Source organism: Rattus rattus, chromosome 9 (assembly GCF_011064425.1).
Source record: "Rattus rattus isolate New Zealand chromosome 9, Rrattus_CSIRO_v1, whole genome shotgun sequence".
In the NCBI taxonomy this organism is placed as follows: Eukaryota; Metazoa; Chordata; class Mammalia; order Rodentia; family Muridae; genus Rattus; species Rattus rattus.
In genome coordinates, this window is record NC_046162.1 from 83,607,527 (window position 1) to 83,628,063 (window position 20,537).

Consider the following 20,537-nt stretch of genomic DNA (forward strand, 5'->3'; position numbering starts at 1 on the left):
CTTGACCTCACTGTTAAGCCACATATTCATCCCCAAGATCACACATTAATTTCAATATCACGACATAATACATTTTACAAACTTAAAAGTCCTACATCTTTACAAACTCAAACACTTTAAAATTCAGTATCTTTAAAACAGTCTTCTAAAATTCAAAGTCGCTCAGCCATGGGCTCCTGAAAATCAAAAATACACACTTTTTTACTAAAAGAGGAAAGAACTAGGTCACAGTCACAGTCTGAACAAAGGAAAACCAAACTGCCAACAGGGTAAATAATACAATGTTTAATGTCTGGGATCCACTCACGATCTTCTGGGCTCCTTGAAAGAGCTTGGGTAACTTCTCTGGCTCCGCTCTCTGCAGCACAGTTTGTCTTATAAGGTCTGGCACTCCACCGCCACAGCTTCTCTTTGTGGTTATTCCATAGTACTAGCATCTCCAAAATGTTGGTGATTTAGCTGCAACTGGGCTGCATTTTCACCAATAGCCTATCATAGGATCTCTCACGATGCCAAGCCTTAACTTCTTTGAATAACCCTTTCAGTCCTACACCTTTACCAACAGCATCTCACAGTGCCAGGCCTCAGCTGTTCTCCAGGACCTTACATGCCAGTGAGATACAACCGTGGCTGCCTCTGCAACAGTTTCGGTATGTTGGCGCTCAGGAAACATTTCCCAAGAGATTTCACCTCAGTGATGCTGGTCTCTTCTTAATCACTGCTAATTTCTCAGTTCCACTGAACCGGCATTAAATGTCTCGGTAAAATGAAGGCTTACTTTAGTAGTTCTAGTCTCCTTTTAATCACAGCCAGTTCTTTAGCTTCAGCTGCCCAGAAACCAGGGTCTTCACACAAATAGTCTGATAGCCTTCCTTCACAAGCCAGGCCTCCAACTGCAGGCTTTCAATATTCTTATCTTCAAAACTCCTAGAGATCAACCCACTGAGCTCTCAATCCTCAATGGCTCTTGTAGCCCAAAGTTCCAAAGTCCTTCCACAGTCCTCTCCAAAACATGTCACAGCAACGCTCCACTATCCTGGTACCAAACCATCTTAGTTAGGGAAGGGCTTATTTGGCTTACACCTCCATACCACCCATTTATCACCGAAGGCAGTCAGAACAGAAACTCAAGAAAGGCAGGAACCTGGAGGGAAACCTCTCTACAGGAAACTCTACTATCCCCTTAAATTCTTAGGCAGATATAGTGGTCCACACTTAAAATCTCAGCACTCGGGAAATGTGGGTAAGAGCAGCATGAGCTCAAGGACATCCTTATTTATATCAACTCCAGCCTGGTCATGAGTCTCTCACTTTAAAACAAAAACATAAGATAAGGAAAAAGAGGGTACTGGAGGATCTTCCCCCGTTTTTAAAGATTTATTTTTCACGTGCAATGATGTCTCGCCTTCTGTATGAGGATACCAGATCCTCTTAAACTGGAGCTATAGACATGGAGCTACCATGTGGTTGCTGGGAACTGAACCAGGGTCTTTTGGAAGAGCAGCCAATGCTCTTAACCACTGAGCCATCTCTCCAGCCCCAGAATTTTCTTCCCTACAACAGAAGTTACTCAGTGTTCTATTTAGGGTTACTATAGTTGTGATCAAACACCAGGGCCAAAACAAGTTGGGGAGTAAAGGGTTAGGATTTTTAATTCATGTTGTTGTTTATCATTGAAGGAAGTCAAGACAGGAACTCAAGAAGGACTGGAATCTGGAGGCAGAAGCTGATACAGAGGCCATGGAGGGTGCTGCTTGCTCCTCATGATTTGCTCAGCCTGCTTTCTTATGGACTCCAGGGCTACCAGCCCAGGGATGACACCACCCACAACAGGCTGGGCCCTTCCCATAAATCACTGAGTAAATGCCCTAGAGGCTTGCCTACAGCCCAGTCTTATGAAGGCATTTTCTCAATTGAGGCTCCCTCTGCTCTAATAATTTTAGCTTGTGTCAATTTGACATAAAACTAGCTAGCACACTCAGTAAATACAAATCCCAAAATGTCACATGTAGAAATTTTACTTATTACACACATGTTTATGCTCACACACCTTGAGAAAGTGAATAAAGCTTTGGAAAAAAAAATGAAGTGTTTCTGCAGACCCTCACTGATAACTCAGATTTACTAGACTACTATCTAGACTGCTACGTAGTGATTCATGTTTTTATTCTGTACTTTAACAGTTAAACTACCCCACTGCTAAACTTTGAACTGCAAAACTGAATGTTATTTCAACATTTAATGGAAGAGGATTCTGAACCCACTATGCATCCTGAAATGTTAAGTGAATTAACAATTTATTAGAATAGAAAACTACATGAAAGTATTTAGAAAATGTCAAAGAAATACACACATACAAATTCCAATCTTTTCTAAACATACTACCACGAACATATTTCATTATCAATAAATTAATAACATTTCTAAAACAATGTGGACTTCCTGAAATAGGGCCTGAAGGTATAGTGTGGTTTATAAGAGCCCTAAATCTTGGTTCAAAATAAATAAATGAAGTCCTGACATCTGTTCGGTCAGTAATAAAAATATCAAGCTGAATCACATCCAGTGATAAAGACAATAAAAGTGTTAAATATAGATGAAAAACAATCCAAGACAGAAATAAAAGTCCTCCTTTGCCCCAAGGCAGACAGAGAGAAAGATGGTTGTAGCAAATTGAGGACCAGGTAACCAGCTTGATGCAGAGCACAGAATAAACTAAACTAATTAAGAGATGAAGTAGTCAAAGAACAGAGTCAAAACTACTGGCCTCAGCATTTATTCATATAAGAAGTCTCAGGTACTATTTCTGAGAACAGGGGCATGGCTTACAGCAAACACACCACAACAAACCTGAGTTTGTTTCCCAGATCTCACAAAGTGACAGGAGACAGCCGTCAGCTGAGAATTGTCCTGACCACATACTCTAAATAGAAAGTTATAAATCTTTCATGTCTCTAACTTTTGAAGCAAAGTCGGCAGGAAGCTAATCAAACAATGTTGCAGAAAAGGTACAAAGGATATCAAGTGGGATTGAAACTCCAGTCCCCTACAGAGGGAAAAGCCAGGGTCCCAGGCCCTGGGCCCAGTCTCAGACTGGACACTGCCAAGTCTGTCCGTGGCAGAGAACTAGCATTCTTTGTCCTTTTCACCAGTGCCTCTGAGAAAGCCTTGGATTGGCCTGGTGCCCAACAAAATATAGTTATAACTGTCATAATGTCATTCTCTTGTAACTCTAAGATCTGCATCAGTTGTTAACGTCAATTGACTTTCTTCACTTATTCCAGTCCTGATGAGATCTCTGCCATGAACACAAAATTGTTCAAATCTAATTAAGTTGCCAAAATTCTTGTAGTCTTGTTTTCATTTCTGTCTGGAGCCTTTTAGGTTTTCTACTCAAAGCTCTATCCCTAGGTTTGTTGGTATTCCTGACTTGATTCCACCTAACTCTCTATCACATATTATACCCCTCCTAAAACTATTTTGACATCAAGGGAGAACAATTACAGAGTTAATCTGAGTGTTTATCTTGGAAAAAACTGCTTTCACTAGCTACTTCATCTAGAAAATGTTGTTTCATGTACCATTTTAACAGAAATGTGCATCTTATCCTTACTGTTCTAGCTTTAAGCAAATTGTCCATACCATACCAACAAATTCTATTCTAATGTACTAGTGTAAAAAAGAAATTTACAACTTCAAGCAGGTGATGGTGGCACACCATCTTTAATCTCAGCGCTCAGGAGGCTGAGGCAGGTGGATCTCTGAATTCAGAGCCAGCTGGTCTAGAAAGTGAGTTCCAGGACAGCCAGGGCTACACAGAGACCCTCTTTGTTTCAAAAAATCAAATATGTTTGTGTATACATACACACATACACACACATAGAAAATTCCTTATCACAATCATTAAAAGAAAGTGTATGTTATGGGGTCTAGATATGGTGGCACATACCAGTAATTCCAGTATTCAAGACTCAGTGGTCCTCAAGCTTCCTAACGCTTGCTACCCTTTAATACAGTTCCTCATGTTGTGGTAATCCCAACCACACAATTATTTTTGTTGTTACTTCATAACTGTAATTTTGCTACTATTTATGAATTGCAATGTACTTATTTACGGAGATAGACGTTTGCCACAGTAGTCTCAAAGGCTGAGTTAGGAGAATCATAAGTTATAAGGCTTCACACACATCCCTCGCCCCAATGCCTGCTGGATGAGGGAGAGCCATTTTATTCAGTTGAGTATGCTAAGGTGCTAATACTTCTGTACATAGGCTCCCACCAATGTTCTTCCAAAGTAGCCCTAATTATAACTCGCCATACTACAAAAAGAAAAAGGCCATGAAAGTAAAATGGGGACAACCTGGAAGTAAGAAGGGACTCAGAGCTGGAGAGAGAAATAAGGGGTAATAGAGTGAATATAACTACATGCATGCATGTACACACATGCATGAAAACGCTACAATGAGGGGTTGGGGATTAGCTCAGTGGTAGAGCGCTTGCCTAGGAAGCGCAAGGCCCTGAGTTCTGTCCCCAACTCGAAAAAAGAACAAAAAAAAAAAAAAAAAAAAAAAACGCTACAATGAAGTTGGACATGTTGCTGGATGCCTTAAATCCCAGCACTATGGGTGGCAGACATTAATTATCTATGAGCATATGGCCAGACCAACATCCAGGCCAGACAGAGCTACATAGTCAGACCCTGGAGAAATAGTTTGGAAGCTAAAATCACTTGTGGGTTCAATTTGCACCACTCACATGGTAGTTTACAACCATCTGTAACTCCAGTATCAAGGGATTCAATGCTCTCGTCTGGTCTCTGTAGGCACCAAGAATACATACAGAACACAGACATACAAGTAAAACACTCATACACATGAAGTTAAAAAGAAAAGAAAAAAGCCAGGCAGTGGTGCCATGCACCTTAATCCCAGAACTGGGAAGGCAGAGGCATGCAGATCTCTGCAAGTTTGAGGCCTGGTATACAGCATGATATACAGAGTGAGTTCCAGGACAACCAGGCCCGTTACACAGAGAAACAAACAAAACAAAACAAAAAAACAAAAACAAAAACAAAAACAAACAAACTAAACAGTCCAGCTTAATCCCAGCACTCAGGAGTTCATGCACAGCCTGGACTACATCACGAGCTCCAAATCAGCCAAGAGCAAGACCCTGTCTCAAAAAAGAGAGAAATAAAAACCACAATTTAATCATTATATATTACTAGTATGTGTAATATATGCTAACAAAAAATATTAAGACTGAAAAACCTAAGAATAAACAAACACAAATTAAAAAAATAAAAAAATACTATGATTTAGTTTTGTAAGTCAAAGAGATATACTATAAATCACTTTAAAAATTATACTTTCTAAACAAAATACAAGCTGGTAGCTGTCAGAAGCTACTAGACAATGGTGTCTTGTGTGTACACAGGTGTGCTCACCTGCAGGTAGAAGCAAGAGGACAAGCTTCCCTGAAGCACTACCTTATTTGAGACAAGGTCTCTCATTGTCCTAAAACAAAAAATTAGGTTAAGCAGCCCATCCAGAGTCCTAGGGATCTACCAATCTTTACTGCTCCAGAACTGATGTTCTAAGCATGTACCATCAAGTCCAGCTTTCTAACAAAGGTTCTGGGGAGCAAACTCAGTAAGTACTTTATTAGCTCAGCTGTCTCCACAGCCCGCCCCCCTCCCCCAAGGGTATTTTTATGAAATCGTGAAAATGTTCTGAAATTCAGTGTCAATGATAGTTATAGCTGTAGAACTCTGTGAATTTGTTTAAAAACCACTGAACTATACATTTTTAAATAGCTCTCAATTTTATTAATTAAATCTAAAAAGAAAAACCTAAGAGCAGGCAAGCTATAAATCTTAGCAGCTATATGAAGAAGAAGCCAGCCACATGGTGCTAGGCAACCTCATAATGGGGAGCACACATTAGAGAAAGAATAAGGTGGGTTGGGGATTTAGCTCAGTGGTAGAGCGCTTGCCTAGCAAGCGCAAGGCCCTGGGTTCAGTCCCCAGCTCCGGAAAAGAAAAAAAAAGAGAGAAAGAATAAGGTGAAATCTTATGGATTAGGGGAAACTTGCTTATATCAGAGCGAGAAATGGGGGTTAGGGGGTGGCTCTTCTAAGTAATTCAGAAAAGTAAGAAAACTTACTGAAAACTTTTTAACAGATGGGTTTTTAAGGTACTTGAATTGTACCTTGTTTAAAAATTTTTCAACTAAATGTATTCAAACTTTGTGAAGTCAAATTATAATACATATGTAGGATGATGTCATTATGCAGGTGAAGGCAGGTACAAGATAGAATAAGGCCTGTCACTGGATGAGAAGGCAGGATGGGAAGGAGAAAGTTTTATAGAGGAGACGACCAGAGAGGGAAGCAGCCGAGAGAACATGGAGGTGGATGTTAAGATTCCTCTCTGCACATTTACAGGTTGTTATGAATATTCTTAAGGGACGGATGTGTACAGGGCTTTGTATGTCTAGATGAGCAAATTATATCTTATCAATTGGATCAGAGGTTATTGTGTTCTGTGTTCTTTCATGTGGCGATTTAATTGAGTTCAAAAGAGTGTGTGGTAGCTGGACACACAGGGCCACCACAGAATTGGGATGTACATGTCTGGCATGGTGGCAACCTGCCTTGGGAACTAGATGGGTAGAGAGATTGTTGCCAGGCTCAGAGAGTAGCCATCAGCAGCATGATGTGGGATGGAGCTAAGCCAGTGAGACGCATTGCTGACTGAGATGAAAATATAGAACAGATGCCAGGAGGCACCACAGTGCCAGATCTAGTGCGGGATAAAAGAAGCCTTATTATAATTTTACCGCAACATACATATTTCAATCCAAACATCTATAAGAATTAAGCATAAACATAGATATAAAAATCTGGTGGTCTTATATTTAAGCCACAGTAATAGGATTTTTCAAAACTGTGAAGCAAGAGAGTGGAGCTTTGAATGATAAATGTCCTTCACAGTCTCATCATTTGAATTTTTGGCCCCACTCGGCCCTGTTTTGGGAAACCTGGGAGGTATGATCTTACTGAGCAATGTCACTGGGGGGCAAGCTTTGAGGTTTAAAGACTTGAACTTAATTCACTCTGTTTCCTGTGTGCAGCTGCCATGCCCACCTGACACCACACTCCCCACTATGGTGGTGATGGACTCCATCCCTCTGGAACCATAAGCCCAAATAAACCCCCTTCCTTCTGTAAGCTTCCTTGGTCATGATGTCTTATCCCAGCCATAAAAGTACAAATACGTTTTTTTATAAAATTATTTAGGCAAAATATCTGCTTCATAAAGTCTTTATGTTAATACACAACGAGACTTTTTGTTTTGTTTTGTTTTTCAAGACAGTGTTTCTCTGGGTAGCCCTGGCTATCCTGGAATTTGCTCTGTAGATTGACCTTGAACTCACAGAGATTCATGTGTCTCTGGCTGTGTTGGGATTAAAAGGTATCCACAATGCCTAGTTTACAAAAGACTTTAATTACATTCATATAAATTTCCTATGTGTAAATATGTATATGAAGTCTCTGTAGAGACAGGAGACAACTAAGAATAGGTTCTCTCCTTCCACAGTGTGGTTTCCAAGGATTAAAGTCAAACCATCAGAGTTGGTGGCAAGCACCTTTACTGGCTGAGCCGTTTCACCAGCCCAGCTTATTGACATTTTTACTTTGGTATATTTTTCACTCAGTGACAATGACTCATCAGTTTCTCAACAAATGTGAATAATATTTACTGAGAGAAAACAGTTATGAGAACTGACACTCCACACCGTCATAAGACACTGCAGACTATAACTATGAATATCCTTCATAGAATTAAAATCGAAGCAGGCAGAGTAGCACTCTCCGATTTCTAAGCAGTCTGCAGATAGAAGCAGGAAGATTACAAATTCTAGAATAGCATACATACATACTAAGTTCGAGGCCAGTCTGAATTATACAGTGAGATCCCATAAACAAACAAACAAAAACACAACAAAACCCAAGGATTATAGATATAGTTCAGTAGTAAAGCACAGGGCCCTGTGTTTGATTCCCAGAACTACAGAGAGAGAAGGGTGAAGGGAGAGAAGAAGAAAAGGGAGAAATAAAACAATACAAGCCAGGAATAGTGGCACACATCTATAATCCCAGCACATGAGCTGCTGAGGTAGAAAAACTATCAATTCAAAGCTAAACAGGGATACTCTCAAAAAAAGAAAGACATAAAATGGCAATTTTAAATACTATTTAATAAGAAGCGTGGAGCTCAAGTGTACTAGCTGGTTTTATGTTGACTTGACAGAAGCTAGGGTCATCAGAGAGAAAGCAGCCTCATTTGAGGAAATGCTTCTGTAAGATCCAGCTGTAAGGCATTTCTTAATTAGTGATTTTTGGGAGGTGGGTCCAGTCCATTGTGGGTGGTGCCACTCCTGGGCTGGTGATCCTGGGTTGGTAATCCTGGGTTCTGTAAGAAAGCAGGCTGAGCAACCCACAGGAAGCAAGCCAGTAAGCACCACCCTTCCAAGGCCTCTGCATCAGCTCCTGCCTTCAGGTTCTTGTCTCACATGAGTTCCTGTCCCAGCTTCCTTTGGTGACAACAGTAATGTGGAAGTATAAACTAAATAAACCCTTTCCTCCTCAATTTGCTTTTTGGTCAGAGTTTTGTCACAGCAATAGAAACCCTAGCTAAGACATAAAGTACACAAGTTTGTACTGAAAAAGTTAATTAAATCACTTACTTGGAAGTTTCAGGTAAGCCAGCCGATAGTTCCAAAAATACAGATAAATAATAGCCACGTACAACTCCATTTCCATCCTTAAAAAAACGACAGAAAGAAAAAGAGATTATACAAAACAAACTACAGATTGACTCCAAAAAAAAAAAAAACTTTAACAGAACAATGAAACCAAGAAACAGAACACAGACTGTTATCAGGTAATTGGGTTAACAAGTATGTGTAAGCTTAAAAAACAAACAAAAAAATTTGTAATCCAGGTTTTAGTCCAGAACAAATTTTAAACTTTCATACATTAAAAAGGTACACATATCTACATTAAATAAATTAAAGAAACTATCAAAAAGTATAAAAATAGTTACAAAGTTGCAATATCTATAGACATCTTAACAAACCAGCCTTGAGAAAGAACAAAAACTCAAATGAAAAAAGACAATTGAGTACTTCTTCTCAGGACAAGTGAGAGAAACTGGAAACCAGGTATAATAATGAGGACCTCATGGACAGCTAAGCACTCTGCTCATGAGCTACATTCCCACATTCAAACTGGAATTTTTAAAGTAAAGGGATGATATTCAAAGTAAAGATAACTACAACAGGAAAAAGAAACCTAATTAAAGATAGGAAAAATACACAAGTAAACTTGTCTACAAAAAAAAGTAAACCGAACAAAACATGGATAGATGTCACATCACTAATTAGTAAGACGTCTTAACTAAAACCATGATATGACCTCACAAGAATTAGAATAGTCCCTTTTATAAATGTAGAAAAGAGCTGGCAAAGCCCATTAGAGTAAAACATTCCTTCATTGTTGATATTAACATACAAATGTTGTTAAATGGTGTGTTCTTAAAAAAATAAAAACAGCATTTCTCTGTGACCAGCAATTCTACTTTTGAAGCTCTACAGGAACAACTGAAAACAGGTTTTTAAAGAGATGCAGCAGCCAAGAGGTGAGTACACAGTAAGATCCTCTCTCAAGAAAGGGGTAAGAATCTCAGTGGAAAAAAATGAGTGAAAAAAATGTAAAATACACACATAATGGAGTATTATTCATCTTTATCAATGAATGAAAATTCTATGCTACAAAATTGTTTTAAAGAGATGAACTTGAGGATGTTATGCTCATTATGCTGAGTGTAATAAGCCAGTCCCAGTAAATTACTGATTCATTCTATTTATGTCTCCAGGAGTCAAATTCACAGAAACCAAATATAGAATAGGACCTATTGAAGACCGGGAGGAGAAAACAGATGTGTTTAAAGGTGAGCATTGCAAAGTCTGTTGAGTGTTTTGAGACAGGATCTCTAGACTAATAGCGACTAGCTAGGAGCTCACTATAAGGCTCAGGCTTAACTCAAACTCAAACCTAGTCTGGTTTTTTGTCTTTGTTTTGTCTTGAGACAGCATCTCATTGCCTAGTCCTAGCTGCCCCTAAACTCAAACATGAACCAAGCTGGTCTCAAACCCAGAAATCTACCTGTCTCTATCCCTGTCTTTACCTCTGCCTCAAGATTGTTGGAATTAAAGACAGGTCCTCCAAACTGAAACATTCTACCCTAGAGAGCTCAATTAAGGTTCCTAAGACTCAGAAGTAAACAAAATACACAAGTCTCAGAAAACTTCTAAAACTAAATTAAAAAAATAAAGGTAAAATAAAATTCACAAGCCTCCTCTCCAGTTACTGAAGCAGTAAATAGTTGTCAAGAGAGGAGATGCGCCCAACTGTCAGCTGCCTGCGAGTCACACAGGGGACTCCAGGGACGGAACTTGCATGTGTTCATGGGCTTCTCAGTGGTGCAGCTGCTTGTGAGTCATCCACACTCCTCTAATAAACTCACTGGTTCATTACGCTCTCTGCTTCCCCAGGAACTTCCTGCTGTAAGCCTCCAACTAGAGGTTAACTTTGCTACTACAGCTTGTCTGGAGAATGCTGTAAATGCCTGGTTTGATGAAGTTTCCCTATTTATCTGCTGTACCTATCTGCAACTTGCTATTTATTCTTTTAGTTTTGCTTGCTCTATAATTAAAGTTTTACTCACAGCAGCAAGTACAGCTACACACAGGACACAGTTAAGACAGATGGTGTCTTAGTTGCAGTTTCTGTTGTTGCAACAAAACACCATGAACAAACAGCAAGTTGGGCAGGAAAGGGCTCACTTGGTTTACACGTCCAGATCACAATCCATCACTGGAGGAAGTCAGGGCAGGAACTCAGGAGGGGCTGAAACTGTCATGGCCATGGAAGGAAGCTTCTTACTGGCTTGTTCAGCTTGCTTTCTTATAGAACCCAGGACTACCAGGGATGGCACCACCCAAAATGGGCTGGACCTCCCATATTAATCAACTAATTGAGATATGCCCTAAAGCTAGATGTCGTGAAAACATTTCCTCAACTAAGGCCCCCTCCTCTCTGATGACTCTAACTGTGTCAAGTTGACACAAAACCAGCCAGCTGGCAATATTCATGGAAGGCCCTTTCAGTTTCAAAGGAATACGGTGTTCCAAAGTTGCTGAGGAGACCTCTGGCTAGGAAGACCTTTACTGTTTCAGCCTCAGAATGGGAAAACAGACTAGTCATTATGAACAGTGTCTAACAAATCAAAAGCTTTTAAGCCACACCATATTGCTCATGCTTTGTTGGGGCCGGGGATAGAGAGATAAATCAGCAGCTAAAAGCACCTGGCTACTCTTTCAAAGGAACAAAATTTGGAAGCATCCACATAAAGGCTCATATGATGCACATGAGTGCACAAACATACATGCAGACAAAATAATAATAATAATAATAATAATAATAGTAAAAAAAACCACATAGTAACTTCAAGCTTTTTTAAACAAATTTGTAAAAATTACAAAAAGATATTGGAACAGATACTATGACTATGACATACAGTGGCAAATACCCAGAATGATCCTAGAATATCTTATAATACACAAGCAGCAAAAGAAAAAAATTACTAGAATCACTTCCAACTACTGAGGTTATGGCAAAAAACTTGGGCACTAACTCAGTGAGATTATATATGGATCCAACCAATAAATGCAGAAGAAATGATATAGAAAATGATTATCAATAGCTATTGATATCACAAAGAAAAAAACCACATAAGACATTTCACTATAAAAGAACACTAATTCTTGCCAAAGGAATGTATCTAAAGCCAGACCTCACGGTTCATAGCTGTAATCCCAGTATTCAGAATGCTACTGCAGAGAATCATGAGTTCAGGATTAACCTGAATTACACAGTAAGGATGAGGCCAGCCTGAGCACATGTAAGAACCTATCTCAAGATATTAAAGAGAAAAGGGGGTGGGGCAGGAAAGATTGAGCAGCAGTTAAGAGCATTTGACCTGAGTTCAATTCTCAGCATTCTCATGGTATATCACCACTTATAATCCCAATTCCAGGGGATCTGATACCTCTCTGGCCTCCAAAATCACTATGTCTACATGTGGTATATATACATACATACACACATACATACATACAAACAATACATACATACAGGCATTCACACGCACCAATAAAAATACAAATAAATTTTAAAAAGAAAATGAAAAGCTTGATTACACCTTTGTTGGGTCAACATTATTGTACATATGTAAGGTTGTCTTTGTATTATTCAAATGGTGATTTCTGTGCGACCGGGGACTTTACTGTTGGTATTTTTATTTCATCATCTCCTGTCTGGGTTACCTCTTACCTCCTGATTGGTTTTAATAAAAAGCCGATGGCATGTAGTGAAGCAGGAAAGGTTGGGCAGGACTTCTGGGGGTTGGAAGGTGGGGACATAACTCTGGGAAAGAAGAGTCAGGCAAGGGAGAATTTGCCAACCAGACATGGAGGAAGAAGCAGGCCAAGAATGAAGAAGTAACTAATGAGCCACACGGCAGGAGAATTAAATAAGTTAATTAAATTACAAGTTGGGAACTAAGATAAGTGAAGGTCTTAAGCATAATTAATAAATGTAAGTCTGTGTCTTTACTCAGAGCTATGGCAGGCACAGAAAGACCGTCGTTAATTACACAGCTCTACATTCAGCTGTCAGTTAAAAATCAACCAGCCTACTTTCAACAATTTTCAGTACCTGTGACTTTTCTTCCTTTGGGTTGCTGGGTATTGCTTGGCAGATACATACTCTGGAACTGAACTACATGACAAGTGTTTTTGCCCCCTTTTCATGATCTTTAAAGAATTTTCAATTTCCAGCACCGACATAGTAGCTTACTACCACCCATATCTCTGGTTTCAGAGGATCCAAGCTCTTCTTCATCCAGCACTACTGTGGTACACATACACACAAGTAAGCAAGCAAACATATAGAATAAAATAATTATTTAAAGGGGCAGGAGCAGGAGAGAAGCCCAGAGGGCCAAGGGAATGAATGCAAATTAGCAGCTTTGGGGAGGGGGGGGCTAGAAAGTACCAGAGACTGGGGAGGTGAGAGACTCTAAGGACTCAATGTGGGTGACCTTAGCCTAAATGCCCAACATTGGGGAGAGGGAACTCGAAAAGTCTACTTGTAGTAGATAGATAGGGCCTCAAGTGGAGGGACAGGGTTACTATCCACAGTCAAAATTACTGATCAAGAATTGTTCTCATCTAAAGGAACTGCAGGATGGGCTGGAGAGATGGCTCAATGGTTAAGAGCACTGATTGCTCTTCCAGAGGTCCTGAGTTCAATTCCTGGCAACCACATGGTGGCTCACAACCATCTGTAATAGGATGCAATGCTCTCTTTCTGGTGTGTCTGAAGAGAGCTATAGTGTAGTTTTTTTAAAAAATAAATATTTTTTAAAAAAGGAATTGCAGGAATAAAAATGGAGAAGAGACTGAAGGGAAGGTAGTCCAATGACTAGCCCAACTTGGGATCCATCCCATGGGGAGTGGGGTGGGGGGTACCAAGGCCTGACACTATTACTGATGCAATGATGAGCTTACAGACAGGAGACTGGCATGGCTGTCCTCTAAGAGGCCCTACCAGCAGCTGACTGAGAGAAGCAGATACTTACACCCAACCATTGGACTGAAGCCGGGAACCCACAGTTGAATTAGGGGAAGGATTAAAGGAGCTGAAGAGGAGAGCGATCCCATAAGAAGACCAGCAGTGGGCTGGAGAGATGGCTCAGAGGTTAAGAGCACTGACTGCTCTTCCAGAGGTCCTGAGTTCAATTCCCAGCAACCACATGGTGGCTTACAACCATCTATAATCAGGTCTGGTGCCCTCTTCTGGCCTGGCAGGACAGAAAGCACATGCAAATAAATGATTAAAAAAAAAAAGACAGAAAGCTGTATACATACCCAAATAAAAAATGATTAAAAAAAAAAAAAGAAGAAGAAGAAGACCAGCAGTGTCCACTAACCCAGACCCTAGGGAGCTCTCAGAGACTGAGCCACCAACCAGAATACAGGGCTGGTCTGAGGTCCCTGGCACAGACATAGCAGAGGTCTGCCTGGTCAGGCCTCAGTGGGAGGCCTGGTCGGGGGTTGGGGGAAGCACCCTCTCGGAAGCAAGAGGGGGGAGGAATGGGATGAGGAACTGTGGGAGGAGGGACCAAGGGGAGACGTGTGTGACTGGAATGTAAATTAATAAAAAAAGAAAGCTATACTTGATTTTGTGACCTGTATAACCAGTACAACTGAAGGAATTTACTGCAATAGAAAATATTTTATTAAAAAAAATTTTTTTTTCAGCTGGGCAGTGGTGGCACATGCCTTTAGTCCCAATACTAGGGAGGCAGAGGCAGTTGGATCTCTTGAGTTAAGGCTAGCATGGTCTACAGAGCAAGTTCCAGGACAGCCAGGGCTACATAGAGAAACCCTATCTCAGAAAAACAAACAACTGAAAAGAGTATCTTTAAAAAAATTTTAAAAAAACATTTTTTTAGGTTTACTTATTTTATATCTATGTTAGGTCTGCATGTATATCTGTGTACCATATGTGTGAACATCTAACCCTTGGAGGTCAGAAGAGGCTGAAGGATCCCTTCAAATTGGAGTTATAGGATGGCTATAAGCCATTACATGGGTGCTGGGAATCAAACCTCAGTCCTTTTTAAGAACAACAGTGCTCTTAATTGGTGATCCATCTCTCCAGCCACTAAAACTCTTTTCTCAACATATTTATCTTCCAATAAAGCAGAAACAAATTTAGTGATGCTAGAGTTTACACATTCATAGTTAACACAGTTTTTCACAAATTGAGTAGTAAATGGTATAAAGAAATTACTAATTTCCTCACTCCTTTAATAAGTAAACTAATATACTTGTAAACATTAAAGAAAAGTTCAAAATTGAGTTAATTTGGAAATAGGAAAAACTTACTGGGTAAACTTTTAACCTCCAGCAAAGTCCTGAAACTTGAAGAGGCGGGCTGTAAACCGGATCTGCTCTCTGCCGCAAAGTGCTACAGAAAAAAACACCAACCGGATTCCAACATCAAAACTATTATGAAAGGGCAACAAGCAAAATCAAAACCAACTCCACACCTTATGTTAATATTTAAAAGACTAAACCACAGAGAGTTACTGAACATGTCAAAGTTTCGCTAAATAAGCTTGTATATATTTATATTATGAATTGATGATACTGAAACATTCAGCAGTTAAAACACAGCATTTAAGGAAAATCAGAGCACCACTAAGTAGCCCAAATTTAATTCTGGCTCAGTAAGCATTCTTTATTATTTCTAATACAAAAATACAGTGAAGAGGATGTTGGATCCTCTGGAACTAGAGATACAGAGTTACTTTATGGTACAGCATATGTTTAACATATGCATAGCCCTAGACTCAATATTAAGCACCAAAAATGATTAAACAAAACAAAACTGACCACTCCCATATAGCATATGTTTTTAGTGGAGAAATAAGAATGTATATGTACTGCTAACATTTGTAGGAAAAACTCACCAAGGGTTTTAACTACAAGATTACCCCATAAAGACGGAGAAAGCAGGCTGAGGAGGCAGCTCAGGTGTAAAGTTCTTCCCCAAGCACAAGGACCTCAATCAGTCCTCAGAACCTAAGTAAAACCTGTGGACATAGTGCTTGCTCTCGAAATCCCAGCACAGGAGAGGTGGAGTGAGATGTACCCTAGGCCTGGATGGCCTGTCAACCTAATGTACTTGGGGACACTCTAGGACACTAAAAGATGTCACACACACAAACTAAGCCTGGAGAAATAGCTCAGCAGTTAAGAGCATTTAATTTTCTTTCAGAATTCAGCTTCCAGCACCTAAATGAGTAGTTTACACTTAGCTGTTACTCTAGCTCTAAGGAATCTGAAATCCTCTCTGAACACCTTGGGCATCTGCACACACACACACACACACACACACACACACACACACACACTTTGAAATAAAAATATTTCAGTACCTGAGGTTGTCTTCTAGCCTCTACTTATAAAGACATACAATTACAAATTAAAACTAAAACACACACACACACACACACACACACACACACACACACACACACACACACACACGGGAAAAATGAACAGCACAGTATGGCTTTCTACTTATTAGCACCTACTCCCATTTCTTTCCCAAAGATCTTATATTTTTAGTTCCCTTGATTGTTCTGCACTTCAAAAACAGTCTCTCATAGTTTTCATGTTGTAATATATTTATTTCTAGACCAATATAGTGGTGGGTTCCTTTAAATCCCAACCTGGTCTACATAGCAAGTTCCAAGGCTAGCTGACTATATAGTGAGACCCTATCTCAGATAAATGGATGGATGGATGATAGAAGATAGATAGATAAGACAGACAGACAGACTGAATTACGAAAGTTTTAAGTTTCTAGAGAAAATTATCAAAGTAAAAAAAAAATTGCCATGTAGGTTAACATAAGAACCTACACATTTCTTATAATAAAGGCCTCTTAGGCACAGCACAATTTTTTACTTTTAGCATAAAAACGAAAACCAGTAGCCTTCTTTCACAATTTTAATTTCGTTGATACAAAAGCTAAGTGCCCTTTCTTTTAAAAACTATTTCCTTTGGGACTGAAGAGATGGCTCAGCAGTTAGGGCACTAGCTCTGTCAGAAAGCTCAAGTTCGGTTCCCTACACCGCAGCTCACAACTACCTGTATCTCTAACTCCAGGGATTCTGAAGACCTCTATACTGGCCTCCATGGGCACCAGGGCATGGTGTATATACATACATGCAGGCAAAACAGTCATACGCATCAAATAAAAGAAGATAAATAAAATACATAAAATTTAAAATATATTTATTAATCTGGGCAGTGGTGGCATACACCTTTAATCCCAGCAACTCAGAAGGCAGAGGCAGGTGGATCTCTTGAGCTTGAGGCCAGCCTGATCTACAAAGAGTAACCTGGTGTAGAGAACTAGTTCCAGGACAGAAAGAGCTATATGGAGAAACCCTTTTTGAAAAACAAAACAAAAGGGTCTTTTCCCCAAAATAAAAAAACAGACACCTCTAACAATTCAAGTTGAACACTACTAATTCATAAATTTGAAATCCAAATGTTCTAAATTCTGAAACTTTTAAGACCCAACAAAGAAGCCATCGAGTAGAAGATCCATACCCAACTTCATGCCACATAGTATGGTCAAAGCACAGTCACTGAAGATACTGTATGGAATTACCTTTAGGTTCTGTGTTAGAATGTATATATGAAACAAAAAGAATATTTTGCTTTAGACTGAACCTTATATAACCAAGATATTTTATTATCAATGTGGTTTTGTTTTTGTTTTGTTTTTAACACAAAGATTCTCTCTGTAGTTCTGGCTGTCTGTTCTGGAACTAATTCTGTAGACCAGGATTTGCCTCTCTCTGCCTCAGGAGTAAAGGTATAAAAGGGGTGAGCATCATCATACACAGCACTATGTGCAAATATCTTTAACTCTGCAATCCAAATATTTCTGCTCTATGATATAAGAACTGAAGTTCAGCATGCACACTCCAGACCAGCTCTTGTTTCCAAGAGGAAACTTTAGTTAAGGACTTCATCAGCTCTCTCCCGTCACACAGTGAAGACTGTCTTGGGTTTTACACACAAGAAAAACCCAGAGTTCTCAAAACCCCTTACCTGAAGTTCTCTAAAACAAAAGTAGCTGAATCATAAGATGGTACCAATTCACTAAAAAGAAGCAAAAGAAAAAAATTTAACATTACCATAATGTAGTCATTTAGTTAAAAACAAGTTCCTTGACATTATCTTGAAAACTTGGCAGCTGTAGTATAAAATATTTCCAAGCTTTATTAAGCACATCATTAAATCAAATCAGTTCATGCAACCATCGATTAAAATGGAAACACAACAAACTCCAAGGTTATTTACTAGGAAATATTCCCCAATATGCTTTGGTTATTTTGTATAGTTAGCTGCTGGGGCCCTCAAGCATGCTGGGCAAGCCCTGTGTCACTAAGCTACAGCCCCAGCTCTCCTACACTTTCATAGGATTAGAATATATAATCAAGGGGACAACTGGGATAGGTTAGCACAGTAACACTTCTTGGCAAGGTAAGATGATATCAAATAGCCTCAATCCATATGCTAGGACGAGCTAACAGGTAATATATCCTGTCGCCAACTAACTTTAGATCATGTGGATGGTTTGTGTCATTGTCAGTAAAACATTTAATACAAAGCTATACTATCTACAGTATTATAATGTTGTCATAATTGTGATTATAAATTGAATAAAACAAGATAAGACTATACCTACAATAATGTGTGGTTTGCCATGTGAACATGTTAATAAGTACAAATAAAAATATTTTAAGTTTTTTTTTTAAGTTTTTTTAAATTTTATTTATTTTTTCCATTTTTTTAAATTGGGTATTTCTTATTTACATTTTGAATGCTATTCCCTTTCCCGGTTTCCTGTCCATCAGTCCCTAACCCCTCCCTCAATCCCTTTTCTTTAAGTTATGGAACTATTGTTTCTTTCTCTTTTTTTAACGTTTTATCCAGATTTTTTTTTATTAGATATATTTCTTTACTTACATTTCAAACGTTATTCCCCTTCCCGGTTTCCTGTCCATAAGTTCCCATTCCCTCCCTTCCCCTCCCTCATACAGGTATTCCCCCTATATATCTCCCTTATTGCCCTCCCATATTCCCCTGCACTGGGGAGTCAACCTTGGCAGGACCAAGGGCTTCCCCTTCCCCTGGTGCCCCAACATGGCTATTCTCTGCTACACATGCAGTTGGAGCCCTGGGTCAGTCCATGTATAGTCATTTGGTAGTGGTTTAGTCCCTGGAAGCTCTGGTTGGTTGGCACTGTTGCTTTTATGGGGTTGCAAGCTCCTTCAACTCTTTCAATACTTCCTCTAATTCCCCCCAAGGGGGTCCTATTATAATATTTTAAGTTTTATCTATGGTGATCATGCATGCAGCTCATAGAAGTTGTAAAAGGATCAGGAGTTCAAGTCTAGCCTCAGTTAAATAGCAAGTCTGAGGCTGGTCTAGACTATGTAAGGCTTTGTCTCAAAAATAATAACAGAAAATTTATCTAAATAAATCATATATTCTCCAAAATAGGAAGATTACTTTGCCCTATAATTGTTATACACACAATTTCTATCCAAATTGAGCATATGTCAAGCATGTCTATCTATTCCCTAGTCAGCTTCGGTATTTCTGATGAGACTCACATTCCACACTTCTACATCTTTGTGCCTCATGAATGCTGACTACTTCATAAAAAGTCAAATACCCAGAGGCCTGTTCCAAAGTTTCCCAGTTATGTGCTCTAGCATTCAATGCACAAAACTCCTATTAGCAGGACCAATGCAATTAGTACCTAAAAAGCTTTTGAAGAGACCATAAAGGTAATGAGAACTCTAAGTAGATTTTTCCTAAAACAGACTTCAAATATCATCCAAGAGTAACATGTTTCTGACTATCATGCTGGATAATATATAATCATTGGTTAGTTTACACACCAATTCACTACATCCTCTAAAAATGTAAAAGACTTCAACCAATCTCTTTCTTATCTGTGATCTATATGCTGTTTTGGTTTGTTTGCTTGTTTGCCTGGATTTTTGTTTTTTGTTTTTGATGGGGGGGGGTTAGGGTTCTTTGGTTTTGTCTTTTGTTTTTTATTATGTGTTTATTCTAGTGAAATGCGTTGGTTTTGTTATAAGCCAGATTCAGAGCTTATCCCAGTACACTGTGATATTTCTACGTGTCCTATAGGATTCTATTGCTGTGAAAAACACCATGACCAAAAGCAAGTTGGGAAGAAAGGGCATATTTTAGCTTGCAATTATAGTCCATCTCTGAGTGAAGTCAGGGAAAAACTCAGGGAAGGACCCTGAAAGGCAGGAGCTGAAGCACAGGCCATGGAGGGGTGCTGCTTACTGCCTTGCTCCCAACAGCTCATTCAGCCTGCTTTCTTATAGCACCCAGGACCACCTGTCAAGGGGTAACACTAAACCAGTAGCCTTGACCCTCTCACATCAATTATTAACCAAGAAAATGTTGTAAAGATTTTCCTAGAGGCCAAGGAGATACAGGAATTTTCTTAAGTTCCCACTTCCCAGATATACCTAGGTTGGGGACATGTTGACAAACACCTGCCAGCACTCTCTATGTGTATTCCTTACAGAAAAGTTCAATATACAAGTAGTACAACAGTAAAGACAGGGTTGGACAGTACACAGCACAGACAGCCTCCATCTCGTGGCTTACATGCTTGTGCCACCTCTCTCTCCCTCCTCCTCTCTCTCCTCCCTCCCTCCCTCCTCTCTCTCTCTCTCTCTCTCTCCTCTCTCTCTCCCCCTCTCT

The 20,537-nt window shown here is 39.4% G+C and overlaps 1 protein-coding gene across 11 annotated transcripts in view; it reads right to left on the reverse strand.

Annotated features, from left to right (window-relative positions):
- Positions 1 to 20,537, reverse strand: part of Trim37 (tripartite motif containing 37) — a 141,678-nt gene that overhangs the window by 87,868 nt on the left and 33,273 nt on the right. For all 11 annotated transcript variants that reach the window (XR_004389001.1, XR_004389003.1, XR_004389002.1 and 8 more), the window contains 3 exons: positions 17,829 to 17,879; positions 15,081 to 15,162; positions 8,751 to 8,827 (listed from right to left, as the gene is read on the reverse strand). Coding sequence is in view for 8 of the 11 variants with exons in the window: in XM_032911863.1 (XP_032767754.1) it covers positions 8,751 to 8,827; positions 15,081 to 15,162; positions 17,829 to 17,879 (210 nt within the window). In the remaining 3 variants the exon portion in view is untranslated. The remainder of the gene's footprint in view (positions 1 to 8,750; positions 8,828 to 15,080; positions 15,163 to 17,828; positions 17,880 to 20,537) is intronic.